This window comes from Cynoglossus semilaevis, chromosome Z (genome assembly GCF_000523025.1).
Source record: "Cynoglossus semilaevis isolate Cse_v1.0 chromosome Z, Cse_v1.0, whole genome shotgun sequence".
Lineage (NCBI taxonomy): Eukaryota > Metazoa > Chordata > Actinopteri > Pleuronectiformes > Cynoglossidae > Cynoglossus > Cynoglossus semilaevis.
In genome coordinates, this window is record NC_024328.1 from 5365865 (window position 1) to 5388272 (window position 22408).

The following is a 22408-nucleotide window of genomic DNA, read 5'->3' on the forward strand; positions in this document are numbered from 1 at the left end:
CGGAAGAATTTCTGACATGTCAGAAATTTTGGTCGGCCGACAAATTCTTTCGCACAGTGGAAGCAGAGCCCCGAGCCGACCGGAGCATTTCTCCCTCAGTGCGCCTGCGCAAAGTGATAGTAACCATGGCGAGGCGTCGGTGGCATGAAAATATGGAGACGAGATTGATAGAGCTGTGGCACTGTCCACAATAAACCTAATAAACAATAAATAATAAATAAACTTTTTTTTTCGAATTTTCAGCACACAATATCGCAGCAATCATAATGGCAGCTTTCTGCTTTTTGAATAGCATGTTGCTAATAACGAGCACCGGAGCTTTCAAATAAATATTTATGGACAGCTGTCAATAGACAGGACAGTCAGCAGGGGCCAACAAGCCGTTTTCACCCGCAGAGTGTGAGCTCTCTGGTCGTATTCGATGATCAGTGTACCGTGTACAGTGTCAGTACATAAATCATGAGCTTTGTCCGTACATCACTCGTGCAGTGTGTGATGTTATCAACGACAAGATTTTCAAAAACTGTACAGTGTATGCCCACCCAAGGGCACAGATGTTTGGGACCTTTTACCAAATCTGATCAGATATTTGATCAAGCAAGCCATCTTAGAAATGTTTTTTTCACATTTATCAGTGCATGTATCTGGCTCACAAGCAGACCACTGGTAATTCTCTGCTTAAAAAGCCACCTTTTTTATTTTAACACTAGCTATGTATATGAGTATTCTGACAAGGAATCATGAGAGGCTGGGATTTGTTAGCCAGTGGGTAAAAATGTCCTTGTGAGAGAAGAAATGCATTGCAAAAAAAACCTGCAGCCTGTAATTGATTTTTTCTTTTTTTTTAAATGGGACTCAAAAACTCAGATTTTCAATTCCATAGCTTTAAGCCCTGCAGCTCAGGAAACAAAGACATTCCAGAGTTTTACTGAATCACTCACCTTCCTGCAGGTACATGACAGCCTGTGAGTAGTTCTGCAGAGCGTGGTGTGTCCTTCCCAGGCTGCCATAGGCCAGGGTCTTGGCAGCTAAGTCGTTAGTCTGAGCTGCTACACTCAGATGCTGCTCCTGGAACACCACTGCTCGCTCATAGTTCCCCAGTGACTCGTAGGTCAGTCCCAGATTCCCGTAGGCACGTGCTTGACGCGCGGGGTTCTCTACTTCCTCTGCGATCTCCAGGTCACTTTGGTGGCACCGCAGTGCCGTCTCATACTCTCCCATGGACTGATACACAGTGCCCAGGCCACAGCTGGCGTCCCCCTCCAGCAGCCTGTCCTGGGTGTCACGGGCGATGGACAGCTGACGTTCCAGACAGGAGATGGCCTGCTCGTAATTGCCCAGTTGGCTGTGAAGGGCCCCGAGTTCTCCATACGCCTGGGCCTTTCCTCCACATTCACCCAGTTCATGGGCAACGACAAGTCGCTTTTCAAAGCACACCAGTGACTGCTGCAGGTGTCCCATAGCCCTGTGGATGAAGATAGAAAGACGGCGAACATGGGGGAGAAGAAAGATAAGAAAAGAATGTGAGATAAGAAGCTAAGAATGACAGCTTACAAAAATCTGCCAATGGCAGTTCTTGTTAGAAATACTGAGATACTGCATCTTTGAAGTATTCGGCTTTTAAAATGATTCTGTTTATCTTGCTGTTCATCACTTGGATGTCACTTTTTTCAGATTTATGCTCTGTATCAAGGAAATGGCTTAAAAGGAAAGATGATAATATTTAAAAAAAGGAACTGTATAATATATATATTTTTTTGGTCCTTTTTGTTTTGACTCTTGCTTCCAAAAACCCACATCTTTACATTATAGCTTCAATAAAACCATTTCACACAATAATTGAGGTTCTATCAATTTTAGTTCATTTTAAACTATATGAATACATCATAGTTTTTATTTTATATTTTATTCATTGTACCATTGTGATGTTGCACTCACCTGTGCCCATTTCCTAAACCTCTGTAGGCCTTCTCCTGGTCCTGCATGCGATTTAGGCTCTGTGCCACAGACAGGTACTGGTCATAGTATTTAATGGCCTCCTCAAAGTCTCCCAGAGCTTCGTAACAGTCTCCCAGGTTCCCATATGCCCGTCCTCGGTCCATCACCGCCTCGTTTCCATTTAGCTGCTGTAACGTTGCTAGCTGCTGTTCGAGGTAGCCTATGGCCTCCTCCATCACTCCTACATTCATTTTAGTGATGCCCATGTTTCCGTACACCTGAGCCTCTACCACAGGATCCTTCAACCTCCGCCCCAACTCCAGCTGTTCCTCATAGCTCTTAAAGGCCATGGCGTATTTTCCCAGGGCCATGTAAACTGCTGCCAGGTGGCCGTGAGACTTACACTCTCCGGACACATCTCCCAGCTCCTGGTACACCTCTAGTTCCTGGGTGTGGTAGCCTAGAGCTTTGTCGTATTTCTGCACCATTCGGTAAGTGGCGCCCAGAGCAGCATAAGCACAGGCCTCCATCCTGCGTTCCTTCACCTGAAATGAAAACTTATTTTTAAATAAAAGGATGAAAAGACTCCTGAAAGAATTGAACAATGTGTATAACAACACAGGACAGAACCAGAGCTCCCAACCAAAACACTAAAACAATGATATGATGAGATAATACATAATACTATGTCTGATTAAGATCGGAACAAAACATATGTGTACGTGACATTACAGCTAGTGTAAATAGTCGCTGATGCACAGTATACATTTGGACTACTTACAAGTGTGTATATCTATGTCTAAATTAAACCAAAAACCTTCCTTTTAGATAGTGCCTATTCACAGGGCTGGCTTGGGTTAATCTGAGTTATCTCTTAGTTATGATGCTATAGGCCTAGACTGCTGGAGGAACATCCATGGTGCACTGAGCACTTTCTCTCCTCCATTCTTAGAGAACCACATAAACATTTATTAGTATCATGATGATAACCTTGTCTCCTCTTTCTCCACTAGTCTATCTCCTTCCATCTGTCCTTGTCACTGCCTTCATCTCGCAGGTTCCTGTCCCTACAACTACACAGCCTGATCCAGACCTGACACTGATGTCAAACTCAGTAGAACTACTTTTACATCTAACAGCAACAAAAAAATGTTTTCTACACATATTGCTTAACTGTAACAGCTTGTGTGACTGTACTCTTTACAGTATATTGCAGTACCATATATCCACTTCATCTCTCCTCTGCTGTCTTCCTCATTTTCCCTTTCTCTGTTTACTGAATCTGGAGCTGTTCTCTTGTTGATGTGGATTATACAAAAAAAATTGACTTGACTTGCAGTCATACCGTACCTGATGAGCTAAGGCCAGCTGCTGCTCATAGTACTGAATGGCTCCAGTTATGTCCTTCCTACAGACAAATATGTCTCCAAGGTTTCCCAGGGCTCTGAACCGAGCTTGAGTGTTGTTTAGTGATTGGGCCAGTGAAAGCAGATATTTCTGACACTCCTCTGCTTTGGAAAAGTCTCCCAGGGCCTTGAAAGCCAAACCCAGATTACAGTAGGCTTTGGCCTGGCTCAGTTTGTCATGCAAGTCCTTGGCCAGGGCCAGGTCCTGCTCATAGTATTTGACTGCATCCTGATAGTTGCCCAGGCAGTAATGGGCGTAACCGAGATTGTGACAGACCTTCCCTTCACTCTCCATGTCCTGAAGGTCTGGGGAAAGCCGCAGGTACTGCTCGTAGTAGGGTACGGCCTGAGGAAACTCTCCTCGAGAGCAATGGAAGTTGCCAAGGTTTCCCAGTGCACGTGCCTCACTCTGGACGTCTCTGAGTTCACGAGCAATGTTGAGGTGGTTCTGATAGTGCTGCAGAGCACGGTCGTGGGCACCCAGAGCCTGGTACGCTACTGCAAGGTTACCATGGGTAGAGGCCTGTGAGGCCCTGTCGTTGACCTCCATTGAGATCTGCAGCTCCTGCCGATGGTAGCGAACTGCCTGGTCGAAAGCTCCGAGAGCGTTGTAGGCATTTCCCATGTTTCCGTAGGACCGGCCCTGAGCAGCGTAGTCGTTGAGCTCCTGAACAATGGCCAAGTGCGTTTTGTGGAGCTTAAGTGCAGTCTCGTAGTCTCCCTTCATCTGATGAATTATGCCTGCAGAAATAAAGAGAGAATTAAGAATTAAGGTTAAGACTAACAGAGGAGGAAAATTATTACCCAGTAAAATTAGGGTGCTCAGTCAGTTCTTCCTGCACAAAACATGTTATTGTGTCGTTAAAAAATGCCTTTGGAGCCATCAATTCTGATGATGGTGATTAAAATGGAGCACAATCAAAGACGACTATTATGACACAGATATGCAGACTTTAATCATTTTGGAGAGCAAAGCAAACAGATTTTCTTTGGGGGGTGGAAATAATTACCCATAAAAAAGGGGAAGAAAAAACAAGTGCCAATGGAAAAACTTTAGCATCTTTAGGAAAATGGGTCAAGTGTAAAAAGACAATAAATAATTTCTGAAACAAACACATGGTTGTAATTTCGCTGATCAAACATCCTTCTGTAAAACAATACCTTCACCCCCGCCCTCTGACACACAAACTGTGTCCCTGGATAGAATTGTTTCATACTCCTACTTCAATCATTTCCTGAGTGCGGGATCAATAAAGTTCAACCTTAACCTTGACCTTACTTGACACTAACCTTACAAGCTTCTCACCTTGAACCAATGTGATTTTCTTCATACCAGAGTTTCCCATATTCTGCCTTGCGACAGCCATATCAAATCTGATCAACCCAGCAATACAATGAACCAATCATGTTTTGTTCTGCTGATTTATTTTCTGTTATTTATTTATTTTTGTTAAATTTGTCATGAACATTACCAAAGAATGCAAAAACAAATAAAGATTAGATGCAGCTAACAAATAACAAAATTATAGCTATCTTGTAACTTCAACCTGCAGACAGTGGTTTGTCAATCTACATTCTCCATTAAGCCCCTCACATCTGCTACTTTTTGGAGAAAAAACAAGTTTAAAGACCACTCCTTTGCTGTGCCAGCACACAGACTCACAGACCGGTTTTGATCCACTGATGGTGCACTGGGACTGGGAACAGTTCTCGAGCCAGAGTGGGTGGGACCCAGGACACAGAGAGGGGCCCCTGTGGCTTGTGGTGAGTAACACGATGGTGCCTACGGGATCAGTTACCGCCGTGTGTGTTTTTCAATTTATTTCATCCGAAACCTGCCACATTACCAGTGTAACGCAGGCTGCATAAACAGTGGGGGCTGAAACCAAACAGGCAGCTCAAACAAGCGCAGATGTATGGCAGTGATGTGGTTGTGGGACCAAATGTTAGCATCTTTCAAGGCAGTGCTTTTTAAAATAAAGAGGAAAGACAGAGAAAAATATCTGGAAGACCCTTTATGTTTATTGGTTTAAAACAGAACACTACATGTGAACAACATAAAATGCAGACATAAAAAAAAGTGCTTTTTAAAACTTGGAATTTACATGTTTTATATTTATATTAGGGCTGGGCATTGAAAATTATACGCTACATTAATCCAATAATAACTTAAAAGGAGTGTATGGTGCATTTTTATTTAAAATGTACTACCTGATGAATGAAAGTGCCATAACATCTGTTTTGCAAACACTTTTACCATCAGCAATTCTTATACAGTAGCATTAAACATATTTCACGTATTCTCAACCTATATAATGTAACCAAAGCAAATACAGCTAAATACTGAAGCTTATTGCCCTTTTTGCCAGGACATTTATGTAATCCTGCTTGTTATATATACATATATAAACTGCCCACAGAATCCTAACAGCAGAAACTATTATTTCATCAGGGAGCAGTATAACCAGTCTATGTTTCATACCAAATGTCCCTGAGTGAGGTGAATTGCAAAAAAGTTCACATTTGGGGTTTAGTGTTCAGGGGATGAGTGTGTAAAGTCAGTTTATACTGGATTTTGCTGGTGTTTACACTGGCAGCGCTCCCAAGCGCTAATGCTAATGCCGGTGTTCACAACGGTGATGCCAGTGTTAGCGCTCTGCTAACACTATTGATACAGTTTACATCGATGATCCCGACGTCAACCATTAGCACAGCAGATAGCTAAGGAGGCCACACCATAAGAACCCCGAGGTTCCCTGAGCTGAGGAGAATACAGGGGACCGAGCTGTTGTTTTTTTTTAGCTAACTTCCTGGTTTACTGTGGTTTTTTTGTTTTGTTTTATTTCTAGCTATCTTTGCAACTTTTAAACTCATTATGATCATTTTGGTGTGTTTCTTGACAAACCTGCAACTTACATTTTCTGCTAAGCTACTTTTAGCTTTGTTTATATTTTAATGAGAGTTTTGGCTTAAACCTTCATCTATAATTTTAATATATTTTTATTTTTTTTTTCCTTTGGTTAACCTAATATTCCTTTAGTTATTTGAAAACATTTTCCAAAATTCCTGAATCCAATTTGACACCAGCCTATTTACTCCTGTCAAAAATGTGGATGGAAGTAAATACCAGCCCCCGACACAGTCTCAGAGGTTAAACTGACCTCTGTCTGGGTCATTTTGAGTTGACAAGATCCCACAATAGATTCTTCAGCTAAAATCACCCTGCTCTACTTCCAATTTTCCTGTTCCAGCAGTATTTACCAGCGTGATTGCTATGGTTTTATTTACTATCTTTGTGTGATACTATTCCCTGAGGATTTACTAATCCTCTTACCATATGGAAGCAGGGGGCACAGGAAATATTTTCTTGCTCCAAGTGTGCCTTCAGGCATACCTAAGGCTCAGAGTAATTTTGGCCCCAGAGCAGAAAGGAAAAAAAACAACAACAATCTCAGTCCAGTTAGGCCCAGCTCCTGTCTGAGTCATCCCAGCCCTTGCTTCATTTTTAGCCTACAGCAGGCCACGTTACCCAGGTAATACATCAGTAGACATAATATCGTGGTTAAGATCGATCTCTTTTGGGAAAGGTGTAACCTTGGTAGTGACATTGTGGTTCGAAGAATCCTAACAGGCTTCCGCTCTGAGTAAAAAGTGAAAGCAGAGGGTTTTTGTTAAAGGTGGAGTAAAAAACCTCTTTGTATATGGAAACTTAAAAACCAACTCATGACCAAATACACCTTTGTGCTTAATTTAGCCTGACAAAAGAACACCATCTAAGTTAAGGTGCTAATGCAAGATTTTAAGAACTGCATAGATATCAATAATTGTTGACTTCTTCATTGCGACAATGCATTTTTGTGACCTTAATTGCTGTATAATTCTAAGTAAGAAATATGAGGGACTGGAAGAAAAATCTTCCTGAACATATCAAAATTGACCTTAGAATTTAACTGGAAGTGTTTTCTAATCCTTAAAAAATAAATCGGTATGTATTGGTGAACCTGCAAAAGGTTTTAACAAATTATAAATTATTATTATTTATATATAATTAATTTTCATATTATTGCATATTACCCAGAGTAATAATGATGCTACTGAAAAATCTGAAAATTCTGATAAAGGGCAGAAAAGCTAGCTAAAACAGTCAAGCTTATAATTTAAATTGGACCACTGGAAATGTCTAAGTAAGAATATCACAATGTGAAAATCTGAGATCAAAAGGCTAGCATTTATAAAATTTTAAAGATAAAACTGAGCTAACCAGTTCAAATCCATGTGACCGTTCCATATTTAATAATGACTTTCTCTGCTGATGGAATGACAGTAAAAAAAGGAGGGAAAAAAACCCCATCAGATTCTGTTGTCTTCATTCTAACAGACTCTGATCCTTTCAGTGTCTCGGTATCCAAAGACATTAAAACACACACTGCTCTGTCACCTTTCATTACACAGCTGACTGTACAAAGATCTGATGTCCTGACCCCAAAGAAGGGTTCTTGGTTCTGAGTCAATCACTGTGCCATTGTTACAGTGAGATGTAGGACATTCCTNNCTGATACTGCTGCTGCTGCTGCCATTGATCACTAGGAGTGTTTGAACCACCAATATTGCTGCCCCTGCACCAGAACAAGAAATATATAACACATAATAATGAATACCATGATATAAGTTCTAAGCTTGAGTCAAATGTGCTTTACAATAAAGGATCCCCACATTCTGGGTATGTTCATTACTTTCTCTGTTGCCCTCCTCTCAGCAGACCTTGTATCCTTCCTGTCTGGGCCATTAGCCCTGACAAATTCCTCTGTAAATCACTTCTCCCCTGCTTCCTTCACTCTTCAGACTAACAACACAAACACACTCGCTGTTGTTTCTAAAGGCACGGCTACAGAAGTGAATCCTCTCCTTGCACCATGGCCTGGGGCCAGTCTGCTCTGTGTCTGCTCAGTGTCTGCAGTGTGTCCCTGCTGTGAGCTGTCTGACAAGTGCAGAGGGAAAAGTACAGTTTGTCAGCACAGATGGTGTTGGAACTGTGGTCGGAGCATGTCTGGTGAATCATGAGGCGGACTTAATGAAAGCTTGTTAGACATCATTCTTTTCTTGTCCTTTCACTGGGTTTAAATATGTTGTTTTTATTCATTCATATTGTCCACACAATGAATGTACGATTTCCTATGATTTCAAGGGCAAACAGTATCACCATACTAAATATTCTTCAGATTTGTCCCCAATCGCAGTGGTTCACATACTCTACCCCGCCCCTTTGTAGAATGGGCTAATGTGGAGACCCCCAGTGTTGATTCATTTTCAGTTGTTGCTACAAAATCTAATTATTCTAATCTATAATATCATAATCTGGTAATAATCTAATCTAATAATAATAATAATAATCTAAAATCTAATTTTATTAACGACACTGTATAGCTCAACCATTAATTAAAATTTAATTATTCTCAACATTTCTTCCTCTCAGGTCTGTCCTAAGTGACCTATTTTACATAGTTTGTAGTGCACATCATTTCTAGGACATATGTCCATACAAATTATTTTAGCAGAATTCAGTTACAATGTTATATATAAAGTGCATTTTCCCCCCAATTTTTTTACTTATTTCCACCTGTTAGCTGTTAGCATGGACATATAACATTAATACTGATCTAAGGAAGTGTCAGAGTTGGTTCTTTCTTTTCTCTCTGCGGCTTCTCTCTTCTAGTGTCTTATGCACACTTCTACTTTTATCGCTTCTCATTAATCTTCATAATTTTTACTGTTGTGGAGCAGATCATAAATGAAGCCATTATTCCAGCTCTGAAGCCAAATCTTGTTCTTTCCAGATCTGGAAATTCTCAGGTCGCTCAGAGGTGTTTTGTGAGAGAATAAAAACAAATGTCACACAGCAACAAACAAAGCATCAACAACAACGGAGACAATTCCAGACTAATGCTCCACCATCTCCACTTCATTGCACGTTATCTTCATTATTCAGCTCCATTCCAATCAGCTATTAAAGGTAATTAAACGATTCATCAAGTCAGTTTCAATTACGGGGAACTTGACAGCTGCAGATTAGAATCAGCGGGAATGAGAGGGAGAAGTGAGAGAGATAGAGACAGGAAGTGAGAGAACCAGGCGTCAAAAAGTGGAAGAAAAGAAAAAATGAAGATGAGAAAAGCAGAAGGCAAGAAGAGTGGATCAGAGCTGTGGTTTGATCAAATATGAGCAGCATTCCAGAATTCCACTGGGCGTGGAACGTGACTTCATTTTCTATAACAGGGGTGTCAAACTCATTTTCACCAGGGGCCACATCAGCAATACAGTACCCCTTGAAGGGCCGATTGTAAATGAAACACTATATAGATCAGGGGTCCAAAACCCCCGGTCCGCGGACCATTATCAGTCCATAGGTCATTTGTAGTGAGACATAGTGTTTACTTCAGTTTTACCAATTTACTTAATTCAAAGAAAATTTATTCAAATCTGGCAATATTTTAAAGTAATAGGTCCCAGGTCCTGCGACCCGGCCTCGGACAAGCGGACGATAATGGATGGATGGATGGATGGATGGATGGATGGATGGATGGATGGATGGATGGATGGATGGATGGATGGATGGATGGATGGATGGATGGATGGATGGATGGATGGATGGATGGATGGATGGATGGAGGTCGCAGGTAACAACAGAAAAGGTCGGGCAGCACTGGTATAGATGTAACTACCCCATAACAGCCTAATACATGTTTCTGTAATTGATTATTATTACAAATATGGTTCATTTGCTGTGTAATAAATAAACTGTTTAATAACTCAGGTAAGAAACTCAGCTGCATGGACTTTACTAAATACTCGCATTTGGCCCCTGGGCCTTGAGTTTGACACATATGTTCTATAACAACAAGGTGCTCCATGTTCATTGTCATACTATTGCCCCTCACAGTCAAAACTATTCATTATTGGCTCTGATCAAATCTCACCAAAAAAACAGAAAACTGAGAAATGTGGCTCTCAATCCAAATATAGTTACATCTAAGGCAACTGGACGTTTTTTTTTTATTTGTTTTTTTTAAGACGTTTTACTTCTCATCCAAAGCCTCTTTCAGTTTTGAACTGAAGGACTGATGATTGAACCTACACAGTCACTTGTCTCTCAATATATTTATGGATGCATGTTTCTATTTGTAATGATAATAAGAGTATGATGAAGAGTTTGGTCCAAACAATCAAAACATTAAATTTAGCCTTGTCTCATGCTGATGAAAAACAGACTGCAGCTGCCTCTGCATCAGCTCTCGCCCATCAATTCTCCAATAGAAACTTATAAACTCTATCTAATAATGAAGAAGAGACCTGGGGTGGCCCATGGTGAAATAAATCTGCCTCACAGATAGTGAACACTTCAAACTGAGCTCTCATTTTCTACAGGGCCATAAACAGCCCTCACTTAAATCCCCAAATTTATAGCAGTCCGTTGGCGTCTAAAGTTTAGCAGCCTTGAGGATCTGTAGGCATAGCTGGAGCAGAAGCCATTAGTCTGGTCAAAGGACAAGTTTCATTTATGTCTGCCTGATTAACCCCGGTTTCAGCCTGCTCACTTTTACACACTGGGTTAAAGAATCACTCACCTGGAAGAATCTATTATGGCTCTTACTCGTCCATTAGAGTCGGGTTTTATTACTGTCTTGATAGTCGTCATAAGTCATACACCAGAGGTTGGACCTGCTGGACTGAATATGGGAAAATTGCCCAATTCATTTATATCAGAATCAGTTTCCTAAATTGAACCATTTTTTAATCCAAACAGTTTCATCACATCCTCATAATGGCTGAACTTCTTCATTTAACTGGGTACATACAGTATTTATGTAGTAAGGATATGCATAGTAAAAAGGTTTTGTATTAGGAACAAGAATCACATTGTAAAATTTTAATGCACAGTTGAGGTGCTTAACTGACTAATTAGTTAGTTTCCTTTAGTGTATTTTGTCCAAATCTTTTTAGGTTTTTAAATAGCTCTACACTTGGACAAATCTTTAGCCTACCTTTACTGTATTTTCCGGGGTCTGTATTAAAATTAAGATCACTTTTTTTTGCAGTAGTTGCTCTATAAGCTGAACGTGGCTTTCTCATGATCGGCGTTTTAAGAATGTTACCAGATTCTAGTCTCTATCAAAAGTTAAATCCTCTCAGGTCTCTGCAAAGCATTCTGGTGTTTGACCTCTAGTGACCTCCATCCACACCAATCAAAGGAAGTGCAGCATTCAGGTTTCATTTCCTGTTTTTGTGCCTTGAGGAAACACAAACTTGTTGTTGGAGGCAACAAACATGGAGGGTGAAGGTTTGGAAAATAACTGGCAAAAGAAAACACCTCTTAACTCTCTTGCCTACAAAATACATTTTTATACAACCCTGCCAGATGTTTTTGACATTGGTTACATCCACTTGTTGTGGCTCATGGACTAGATATACCAAGTGCGAACAAACACTTCTGGCTGTGTTCATTCCAAATCAATCATTCACTTTACCCTCTTCATTCTTCCTACTATCTTAAAAACCAGGTGCTTCCTTATCTATAAGGAAGTTCCCCAACGTCAATTTATCATAACAACCTCTGGAAACTGACCTTCACATTGTCCTTTTTATAAAAAGTATCAAAACGAAGACTGGCTCGCTCATGAATTCATACAATCTTGGTAAAATGACACAAATGAAAACTCAACAGAGATAAACTTCAAGGTAGGAATAACCTATGTTTTTACAGACGATATATATTTAGATCAGGAGTGTCATAATTAAGCTGATGTTGAACTGGCTTATTCCATCCATCCATTATATCCATCTAGTCATTCTTTTCAAGCTTGCAGGGGAGCGCAATCCCAGCTACCTACAGACGAGGGCAGGGTACAACAGTTTGGGCAGTTTGTCAGTCCAGCGCAGCACCACATGCTCTATATATAGACATAGAACCATTTCTATTCATACATCACTCTGAGAGTACCTTAAGAAAACCCAACATAAAACATAACAACTCCATACAAGAAGACCAACCAGGAACCAAACTTGCGCATTAATAATCTTTTTGCTGTAAAGGAAAGCTTTCTACCAACATCTGCCACCTTGTGGCCCACAGTTGTTGAGTTATTACATCCTCGAACATTTTGAATGAAATATATTTATCCATCCATCCATCCATTTTCATCTGCTTATCCGTTACCGGGTCGCGGGGGCAGCAGTCACCACCAAAATCACACTGCACCGTACCAACACCGCTGAACGTTCCTGCAGGTGGTGAGTCCACTGGAAGGTACCAACCGCCCTAACCAGGATTTGATCTTGCCCAGGAGGTGAACCCTTGGGTTCCGCACCAATGACAGAGACATTGCCTCTGGGCCAAAGCGCCACAAATATATTTATACTATCAACCAATCCAAATATGGTACACCTACCCAGATTGGAGGAGGCTCGTCCCTCTGCGGCCCTGTCCTTCAATCCCTCAGCTATGGACAGCTGTTGTTCGTGGTACTGCTTGGCTCTTTCAAGGTCTTGCATGCAGCGAGCAGCGTGGCCCAGTCCGGCGTAGGCTCTCATTTCAATGGACTTTTCCTCTAGCTCTTGGGCTAGCTCCAGGACATGTGTGTGGTAGGACATGGCCTTGTCAAAATTCCTGTGGTAATGGTAGGCACTGCCCAGGTTACTGTAGGCTCGAGCTTCTTCTCTTTTGTTCTCCAGGGTCTTGGCGATGCCCAGGTGTTGCTCATGACACTGGACTGCATTGTCAAAGTCCCCCATTGCGATGTAGACAGCCCCCATGTTCCCCAGTTCCCGAGCCTCAGAGAGTTGGTCCTTTGATTGCTTGGCGAGAAGGACACACTGTTTATGACTGGCCAGAGAGTTTGGATAATCTCCTATGGCCGTGTACACATGGCCCAGGCTGCTGAGAGCCATTGATGCAGCCTAGGAAATGGAAGCAGAGAGAGAGATACAGTGGTAAGAATAGGAACGATGGATGAAAAAACAGGTTCATTAATTAGGGATTACTTGATTCAACACTTGGCCAGAGGGTATCGGGCAGATATTGGTCAAAATTTCAGGAATAAACATAGAAAAAAACAACTATAGCCCGATCTGATACCTAAGCCCAAATGCTCAAAATAAAAGCATTATCGGATTGATATCAGTACTGGCAAATAATCCAAATCGTAATATTGGTATCACATGTGAAAGAGTTGTATCAAATTATCCTTATTATTTATAACCACACTTATCATTTCTCTGCCTTTAGATTAGAGATCCCATTTTGCAGAAAGACTTTTTTTTTTTTAAATCTTGCAATTGTATTGCTAAGAAATATTTTAAGGAAAACTAAGCAATTATTTGTCAATAAATGTCAATTTGCACTGTGAGAGAGAACGGACAATTTTAAAAGGCTTTTATTATAAATGATCAGTACCAGGCAACAAATAAAACCTGATTTGATTGTTCTCTGGCTTCACAGGGTGCAAAGTCTGATGCCTTTGAACACAGCAGGTCTGCGTTAAAGCCATCACTTTGCCCACTGCCATTATGCTTATTGGCGTGTAACCACCCGCAAAACAAAGATGGTCCTAATCAGGAGGCAGAGTGTTGAGAATCTCAACCTCACACCACAGCAGTGAGGGTGTGGAGGGTGGGGGTGGCAATCAGATGACTGACTGGCTGCAGGATCTTTAATAAGACAAAATCTGCAAACATAGTATTTTGTATATTCTACTCTATTGTACCAACTTCTAAAGTTCTAAAACAAAAGTGGTATGTGTGGAAACTGAGGGTCTTTGGTTCACTACAGTTGCTCATGTAGTAAGTGTTTCATGAGCTGTTTTGGTGGCTTGTGTTTGTATGGACAAGAACAATGTTTCAAATAAATATCCTGCACTTGGCCTTTGGCAAAGGTTACTTGGGTTATCAGATGACAGAGTTTGTTAACTTATAGACTTGTTCCCAACCTTTTTTGAGTTGTGACCCCATTTGACATGACAAATTTATGAAGACCCCAGAGACAGTTTTTTTCAAGACATCATTTCATTTTTGATCATGTTTGTTACTGTATGCTGCGTTGCAAACAGACTTTATTTTCCATTCCCAGCTCAAATATTTGCCAGCATATTTAAAATTTATTTTAAATATAAAAAAATAAATAATAATAATTAGTTGAAAAATAATTTCAGTACTTTTTTATTTTAAATTACTTAGTTTCAGTTGACCTCTCTCAAATTTCAAGCGACCCCATGTGGGCTACAGCCCACAGATTGAAAAAAACTGTTGTATTGTGTTTCTCTGAAGAACCGAACTTCACTATTATTTTGTAAATACATAAAGTTTTTTACACAGATTCAGAGATTATTTTTGTATAAGCAACAGCACAGTAGTAATACTGAAGCATATGAATATATGAAAACAAAAAGATCAACAGAAAAACAGGTCAATACAACAAAAGCTACACTTAAAAAAAAAAAAAAAAAAGGGCTGAACTCTCACTCTCTTGCCCTCACTTCACTTTGCAGCTGATGCCTGGAACCAATTACCTGCTGACAGAGGAACTTTCGGAAATTTGCCCAAGTTTAAAGACTCAACAGGGCATTATTTGGGCCCAGGGAGGCAATTACTCGGTGATGCAACTGTTGCTGTTTCATGTTTGCAGATATCCTATCTGGAGCTGCTCAATTACATGTGGCTCTTTGAAGTTATGCTCCATCTCACATAAGAACTTCCACTTTTTCCCAGCAGAACTCAGAGCATTTCCTCATTGCTGCATGTTCTCCACACTGATGGATGAAGGACAGTCTGAGAGATGAGGCTGACAGATGTCTTTTCTCTCGGGAAGTGGAGAAGAGTTAGCGTTCTGATCAGTGTGACCATCCCTCGTCTTCCCTCCCCCAAAAGTGAGAATGTAACGCTGCATTTTCTCCTCAGATGGTAGCAGAAATGGACAGATAATGAGGAGCTGCTATGTTTGCTCTGTGTTTGGCTCCGGGACAGAGACTGAGACCATCTACATTTCATTTTCAGATTTCACTCACTGTGGGCTTCTCACACCCTCAACTGCTCATTTTACTTTCCCCAGTGGAATCTCATAAGATAACAATCTGTGTCTGGAAGGGAAATAATTGCATACATAGTAGATCATTTTTGGCAAGTTCATATTTTTACTTTATTCCATATTTTTCCCACCGCACTTATCCTTACAACCTAAACTATTCTCTTCACCATCACTACATCAACGTGCACGTTTCACTCAAGTTCACGTTATGTAGCTTCACCCTAGGTGTGAGGGCCAGGATTTTTTCTGGACAGACACTTTAGGGGGCGAACACTCAATAAAAAAATGTATAACATTATTATTTGATAATTATTTTGGAATCCAGTCATGGTCTAGCTTGAATGGTTTGGCCAAGTCCGCGCTGTGGGTCCAATATCCAACACCAGAAGAACAAGAAAATGTGAAAGAGCTAAGCTGATAGCTTTATCAAAAACCTAAAAGAAAACCATTTCACTTTCAAACCTAAAACAAGAAACCAAGTGTCTGTTTGTTTTTATTATATTGGCAGAAGCTAAACATAAAAGGAAAACCAACTCAGTCACTGGAACAGGAAAGAGAAAATGGGAAAAAAGGATGGCGAGTTAATCAGAAACACTCACCTCAAGTCATTGTTTAGCAATCAAAAATGAATCACTCCTATAAATGACTAAAGGTATTAGGTTTCATTTGTAACATCATCAACACCAACTTTGCATGTATATTTTAGTCTTTTATCAAAAAGTTGCATCAAAATTCTTAAAGATTATGGCTAGTATACACCCATACACATTTGCCACACCTGAATGAAAACTTTCATCTTCAGCATGTGAGTACCATATGTTTAGACAAAATGTGCAATAACTCAGACACTTGGGTAATAAGTATTTCCTGTCTTTCAAAGTGCACCAGCTATACTTCATTTCTCTCCTCTGGCACGGCTGAGAGGTTTAAGATATCCTGGTGAGTTTGCTTTATCAGTTTTCTCTCTCCCTCTTTTTTTCCTTCTCCTCTGAGCATGTTTAAATTCCCAACCCTGGTAGAGAAACGGCTGCTTTCACCGCACGTGCTAGAGGTTGCACAGTCGAGCAGCTTCTGATGGTGTGGCTGGGCCAACGCTGTGACTTTCAGTCTTCTGGTGTGTGTGTGTATGTGTGTGTGTACAGTATGTATGTGTAAGTGTGTGCTTTATTTCTTGCTCCTAAAAAAAGCAAACTGGGCCCTTCCCATCGCTGCAGTGCGGCTTTGACTCTTATGTGGTTATGCCTCGCCTCACAGCTGTGTGGAAGTTCCTTTGAAAGTTATGTGTAATTTTTTTCCCCTTCTGGACATTCAGTGTGAGCACAGATTAACTCCATAACAACCAAGGCTATCTCTACAGCATCTGCTGGGTCGTGGCTGAGTGACTAGTAATGAACAGGAAATCACAGACCGTCTTGGACGGAGAAGAAACAAAGAGAAACCAAGGACATAAGTAAATGAAATATACACCTGCAAATGTCTGGGATTGGATATGTACAGTGTTTCTAACAAAAATAACAAAATAGCAAAATTTGACTTTTTTATGTTAGTAAAAAGAAAGCAGTGCCAGTTATGTTCACAACAATTATACATTTTAAATCATAAATATCTCCTGTTGAAAAAATGTGTTATGAAATGCATCCCTAGATTTAGGAGGGGCTGTATCTATTATTAATTATTTAATAATGAAAGCACAGGAAACATCACACACACATGCAAAAAAAGAATTTGGTTTATTTCTTGGGCTGTAGTCATAGGAATAGACCACAGGTCAATGGGGATTATTTAAGACAGATAATACTTCACCAGGAAACATATTAAACAGTGATGAACTGAACTGGGTTTTTAAATTCTACAGCAACACTAACCACCAAAACCAGGAAACTAAAACATTGCACGTAGTCCAAACTCACTCTCTTTCTATCTCTCTCTTTTTCACAAACACACACACACACACACACACACACACACACACACACACACAGACAGGCACGCACAAACAGCTGTCTAATTAAAAGCAGTACAGACGGAAGGTGAGGAAGAACCAGTGTTGCTCCTAACAAGCAGAGCCGAGGCAGCAGCAGCAGCAGCAGCAGCAACAGGAGCTGATGACAGGAGCCGCACTAGTGGAGGGGGAGGCTGCGAGAGCAAAGGGGAGGTGAACAGTGAGGGGAGGTGGAGGGAGCAGATAAAAGGCTACAGGGAAGATTGTTTTTTAAGGATGAAAGAGGAGAACAGCGTAGACACCCCCAGAGGCCGAGGAACGCCTTTAGAACTGAATTCACCTGCAGAGATATGTTTTGACTAAAATAAAAATCTAATCTGTAATAATGTGCAGAATAAGTAGAGCAGCCAGAAGAGGAAGAAGAGTCTCTGGTGTGAATGTAAAACCACGCATGTGTAACTTGAGCAAACAGAGGAAAAGGTGGTGTTGAAACTGTAGATGCCATTTTCAGACAAGAAAAAAAAAAATCTTTTCTCTTTTTTACCTTCATTGTCTGTGGATACACATATACACACATTTACACACTTGAATCCTACAGGGACAACAGTTAGATCTGCCAAATAACCACCGCTCTGCCACAGCAAACCCTCATATTTTTTGTTTGTTTGTTCGTTTTTTATTTATTCATTTTTAGGCAGCCTGCTGCTGTGTTCTGCCAAGTGAGGGCAGTTACATCTGTGCATGACGGCTTTCATTTAGAGCATGTGTCCGTGCATGTGCACATTTCTACACTGGTCCAGAGTGGCTGATTGGGCCAAAAAAGGGCCTGGGTGAATTCAACCTGCTAATTCTGCAGCCAATTCTAACAACCTCCATTTGTCTTTACATTAGCAACTTTTCCAAATAAAATCAAGGCGCCTAATAAGTCGGACAGATGCTGTTGTCAAATTGATTGTAGGGAACTGTAGACTGATGGACAGAATTATTGCATATTTTTGGTAGGATTTGAGTTATAGGGTGAAACACATGAGAAACACAAACATCTCCCTGCCAACTTCTGTCTTTCTGATCCAGCAGAATACAGCAAAAAAATAAAATATAGAATTGAGAATTTAACTTAAATTATGACTGTGATTAATCATGATTAATCACAGTTAATCACAGTTCTCTAATTTATTCTCATTTTAAAAAAGTATATTTAAACCTAGAGGGGGTCATCAAATTACAAGTAAATCAGAACTCACACGCTGTACATCAGTACCTACGTATGTCACTCACCTGGACAGTGGTGAGATCATGATCTAGAACATAGAAACATCAGAAAAGTCCCCAAAAGTTACCGAACAAACAACACAAATGAAGGTAAGTAAATGTAGCACAATCCAATGTATGGCATACAACCGAAGAATGTAAACAAGGCTGTCTTCTTTGTTTAGCGCTACGTGATGACGTGTTCGCCCCTGAAGTATTTATTTTTTCTATCAACATTTAGTCGGCTCCTTTGAAAAGCCTGATTGGGCCGCGTATGGGCTGTAATTAGTGCACGTCTGATCCGAATGAAGATTTAGAGCTAATCCCATCATACATCATCAGTGGTGAGATACCACTGTAGCCTCTGTTGCCACATGTTCTCCCAACGACCTGTATGACCTGCAGCCGTAGATAAATGAGGACGGAGAGCCTGCACACTGATTATTCCTTCAGATCTGACAGACAAGTCCACTAATGACTGATTGTCACCAGAGGTCGAGGTTTAGGGAGAGAGGACGCCGCTGTCTCTGTCTCTAAGACTGATTTAATTACCACTCAAACAGCATCCAGGGGTACGGTACAAAAAAACGAAAATTACAGAGGGCAATCACATGATGTGTGTGTGTGTAAATATGGTAAAACAAAAACAAAACATGACAACTTTAAGAAATGTCTGAGCTCATTTTAAAAATATGACAAAACCACTGAGAATACAATGTAACTAATTGTTGTTAGTGTGTGGGGCTCATGATGTACTGTAGTAGTCAGCATGTCAGACGTATTAGCTTAGTTCAGGTCTGGATGAATAAAGTAGTGATATAAGTCATTAACCTATCTTCACCGACCTGCCAATCAACAACTACCTCCACCTACTACTAACAACTAACCGACAAAACTGACACAGTCTGACACACTCATGACTGAGTGTTAATCCAGCAGCTAAAATGGCTTTAATACTGCTACAGTATGAGCTGAATGTAGGGATGAACTGATACTGAACCTGGTATTGGCATTGGTTCAATACTAATTCAAATTCTTGCACTCTAAAACTCTAAAAAACTTGCTTGCTAATTCAAATGTTTTATTATTATAATTTTCAACATCAGGGACATTCATTCATTTACGATGTGATCAATTTAACAGAAACCTAAAGAACTGCCTTTGCGCTAAATACGTCTATTCTCAGAGTGAACAGTGTCATGAATAAGTGACAGATTTACAACATTTTTTTATTGAGAACTATTCATCAACATTGTGTGTGTTAACTTGTTTATTCAAAAAAATACTGTCAAATAGTGTTACTCGAGAGCTGAAGATATTTTAGGTTTTCTGTTTTTGTTTGTTTTATTTTTTCAATCAGCTGATGCTGTAAAAGCTCTGCTCACTTTCTGTCAGGTGGCTGCACACAAACACAGACAACACATTCAACTATAAAGTTAATTGTTATTTCTGAATGTTTTAAAATAAATCAATTTTATCATTAGTTTTACTAATAAATACAAACAGCAGGATTGGATGTAAGACTTATTTGTTAATAAATAATAACTGAGAAGAAAATAATAAAGTATTTTCCTCTTCAGTCACCACAGAGCTGTGCAACATATTTATCACTGTCTTTCAATTCATTGCACATTAATAGAAATCCAATATCAAGACCTTTTGGTACTGGTACTCAGTATCGGCAGCTGCACAAATGAAAAGAAATGAAAAGTTTGTTAAAAAAAATATTCGTAGAATCTTTTGGGCATTTATCATTTTTTTCACAGACAGCAGAGCAGTATCTGTCAAAAGTTCTGCAGAGGAATCACTGCATTTCAAGTGTGTCCCTGTGCTTTGGGGATTCTGTTTGTTTTTTGTGTGTGTTCATCTGCGTATGTGTGTGTTTACACCAGCTCACCTGTGAGCTGACACCAGCTCCTGTGTTTATTTGTGGTTCAAGTGTCCCGGTCTGTGGGAAAACAGACGCTCCATAAGAGAAAAACACAAGAGGCCCAGTAAAAATTAACTGTGACAACTTCTATTGGTGTGGTGGAAAATTTGACTTTTCTTTTCAAATGTTCTTCGGAATTGGTAGTATTTTTAGTTCATTCCTCTGACAGTATTAAAACCAGAATAGTGGCTGAAACTGTGTCTGAGGAAAACGACAGAGGCTGCAGCTCCAAGCAAAACCTGGGTTCACTGTGATTGTCCCCAGTGACAGGATGCCAGCATTGTTCAAATAAAAAAAGTTCTTCTACCTTCTGATATAAACATGAGCCTTAAGTCTGTCTTTGCAGGAAGCTGTAGAAGTGGCACACACTGGGGGGTAGACGAAGGATGAATGTTAATGTAGTCTAAATCAGTGCAAGGCCTTGAAGGGGGGCTGCTGTTTATTTCTGTACTAACATCAAATCTCGATGGACGCAGTAGCGTAGATGCCTAGCGGTGCCGGGATCCAATTCCACGGAGACCTTGTGGTTACAGAAAAAGGAAATCGCAGTGGTGTTTGAAAGTCATTCCAGAATAGGGGGTGGGGATGAGGTAAACATCAAGCTTTTTAAGGCCTCAGTCTGGGGTCAGAGCTGGGGTAAAGACATAAAACTCAAGACTCACAGAGTCCAGTGGCAGTTCAACTGATCAGAAATAACCCAGAATGGTTTGATCCAATACTCAATGGTATCGATCAGATATTGGTCAAATTGTCAGGATTAAACATCTGATCCGATACCTGATTCCAAATGCTCCACTTAACTTATCACCAGATGCTGTGAATCAGGACACTGTTGCCTCAGCAACAGCAGTCCGCAACATTCAAACAACTGAATTGACACAATGTTAAAAATTGTGCCATTTGTCCTGTTCGTATGGCATATCTGACAATAGTTGACTTTGACATGATGCTGTACCAAGGATACATTCATATGACAGAGAACAAAGGTCTAAATGTTAATCAAGAGAAAAATATTCATTTTTTAAACAATTCTACATTTTAATTTAATTAGACTGTTATTCACTGATTCAAAAAGTAAAGCGCCAACAGTGTCCTTGGCTGCACTTCATCGTACAAGCCCAGCATGCAAAAATGCTTTTTCTATTTTTAAGTGTTTCCAATGACCACTCTGGTTCTGTGAGCAGCAACAGAAACACAATGACATCATTTCTCTTCCGTGTCAGGAACACAAAGTGAAAACCCTGAGGTCTGCCATTGGATTTAAAAAGTATCACTTTTCACATCCTTCCATCACGAGATAATTAGCTGTTGTAAAGGCCTCCTGCTCTGTCTGAGGGCACAATGCCAAATTTAGCTCAGCTCACGGGCCTAGGACGGGCAGGAAGTGAAGTCAGCCCAAGGACGCAGCATCAGAGTGTTGCTTAAGGTCGTTTCAGGAGGAGAGGGAGGGGCTGTCTGTGTCGGCCCACACAGCTGGATAAATTAGGACTGACAAAAAGAGACTTCACAGTCTAACTCCTTTCAAAGAGGTAGAGCAGAAATCAGAGCAGGGGCAGACGGAGGTGAAGGTCTAAGAATCAAGATCAATATGAGCCAGACAAAAGCAAATGTCTGGAACAAACTCACGCAATGAGAGAATCAAGCGTAAAGAATGTCTGAGTTCTGAGAGGCTCAACAGCTTACTGAGGAAGAGTCTCACAATAGTACTGACCTGTTCAACACAGGCCCTTACAGCATAAACGTACAAGACCAGATCCAAAAGATTAGCATTTGTTTTTCTTTACAGTTTCCAGAGCATGGAATATTATTATATTATATGGCAAACATGTCATTTTAGCAAAATAAACTGTTTCAAACTATACATTCCT

The 22408-nt window shown here is 40.4% G+C and overlaps 1 protein-coding gene across 1 annotated transcript in view; it reads right to left on the reverse strand.

Annotated features, from left to right (window-relative positions):
• The window catches only part of LOC103397709 (tetratricopeptide repeat protein 28), a 189299-nt gene that overhangs the window by 27689 nt on the left and 139202 nt on the right, over positions 1-22408 (reverse strand). The window contains 4 exon segments of the mRNA XM_017043164.2: positions 942-1465; positions 1939-2483; positions 3289-4085; positions 12788-13295. Of these exon segments, the coding sequence (XP_016898653.2) occupies positions 942-1465; positions 1939-2483; positions 3289-4085; positions 12788-13295 (2374 nt within the window).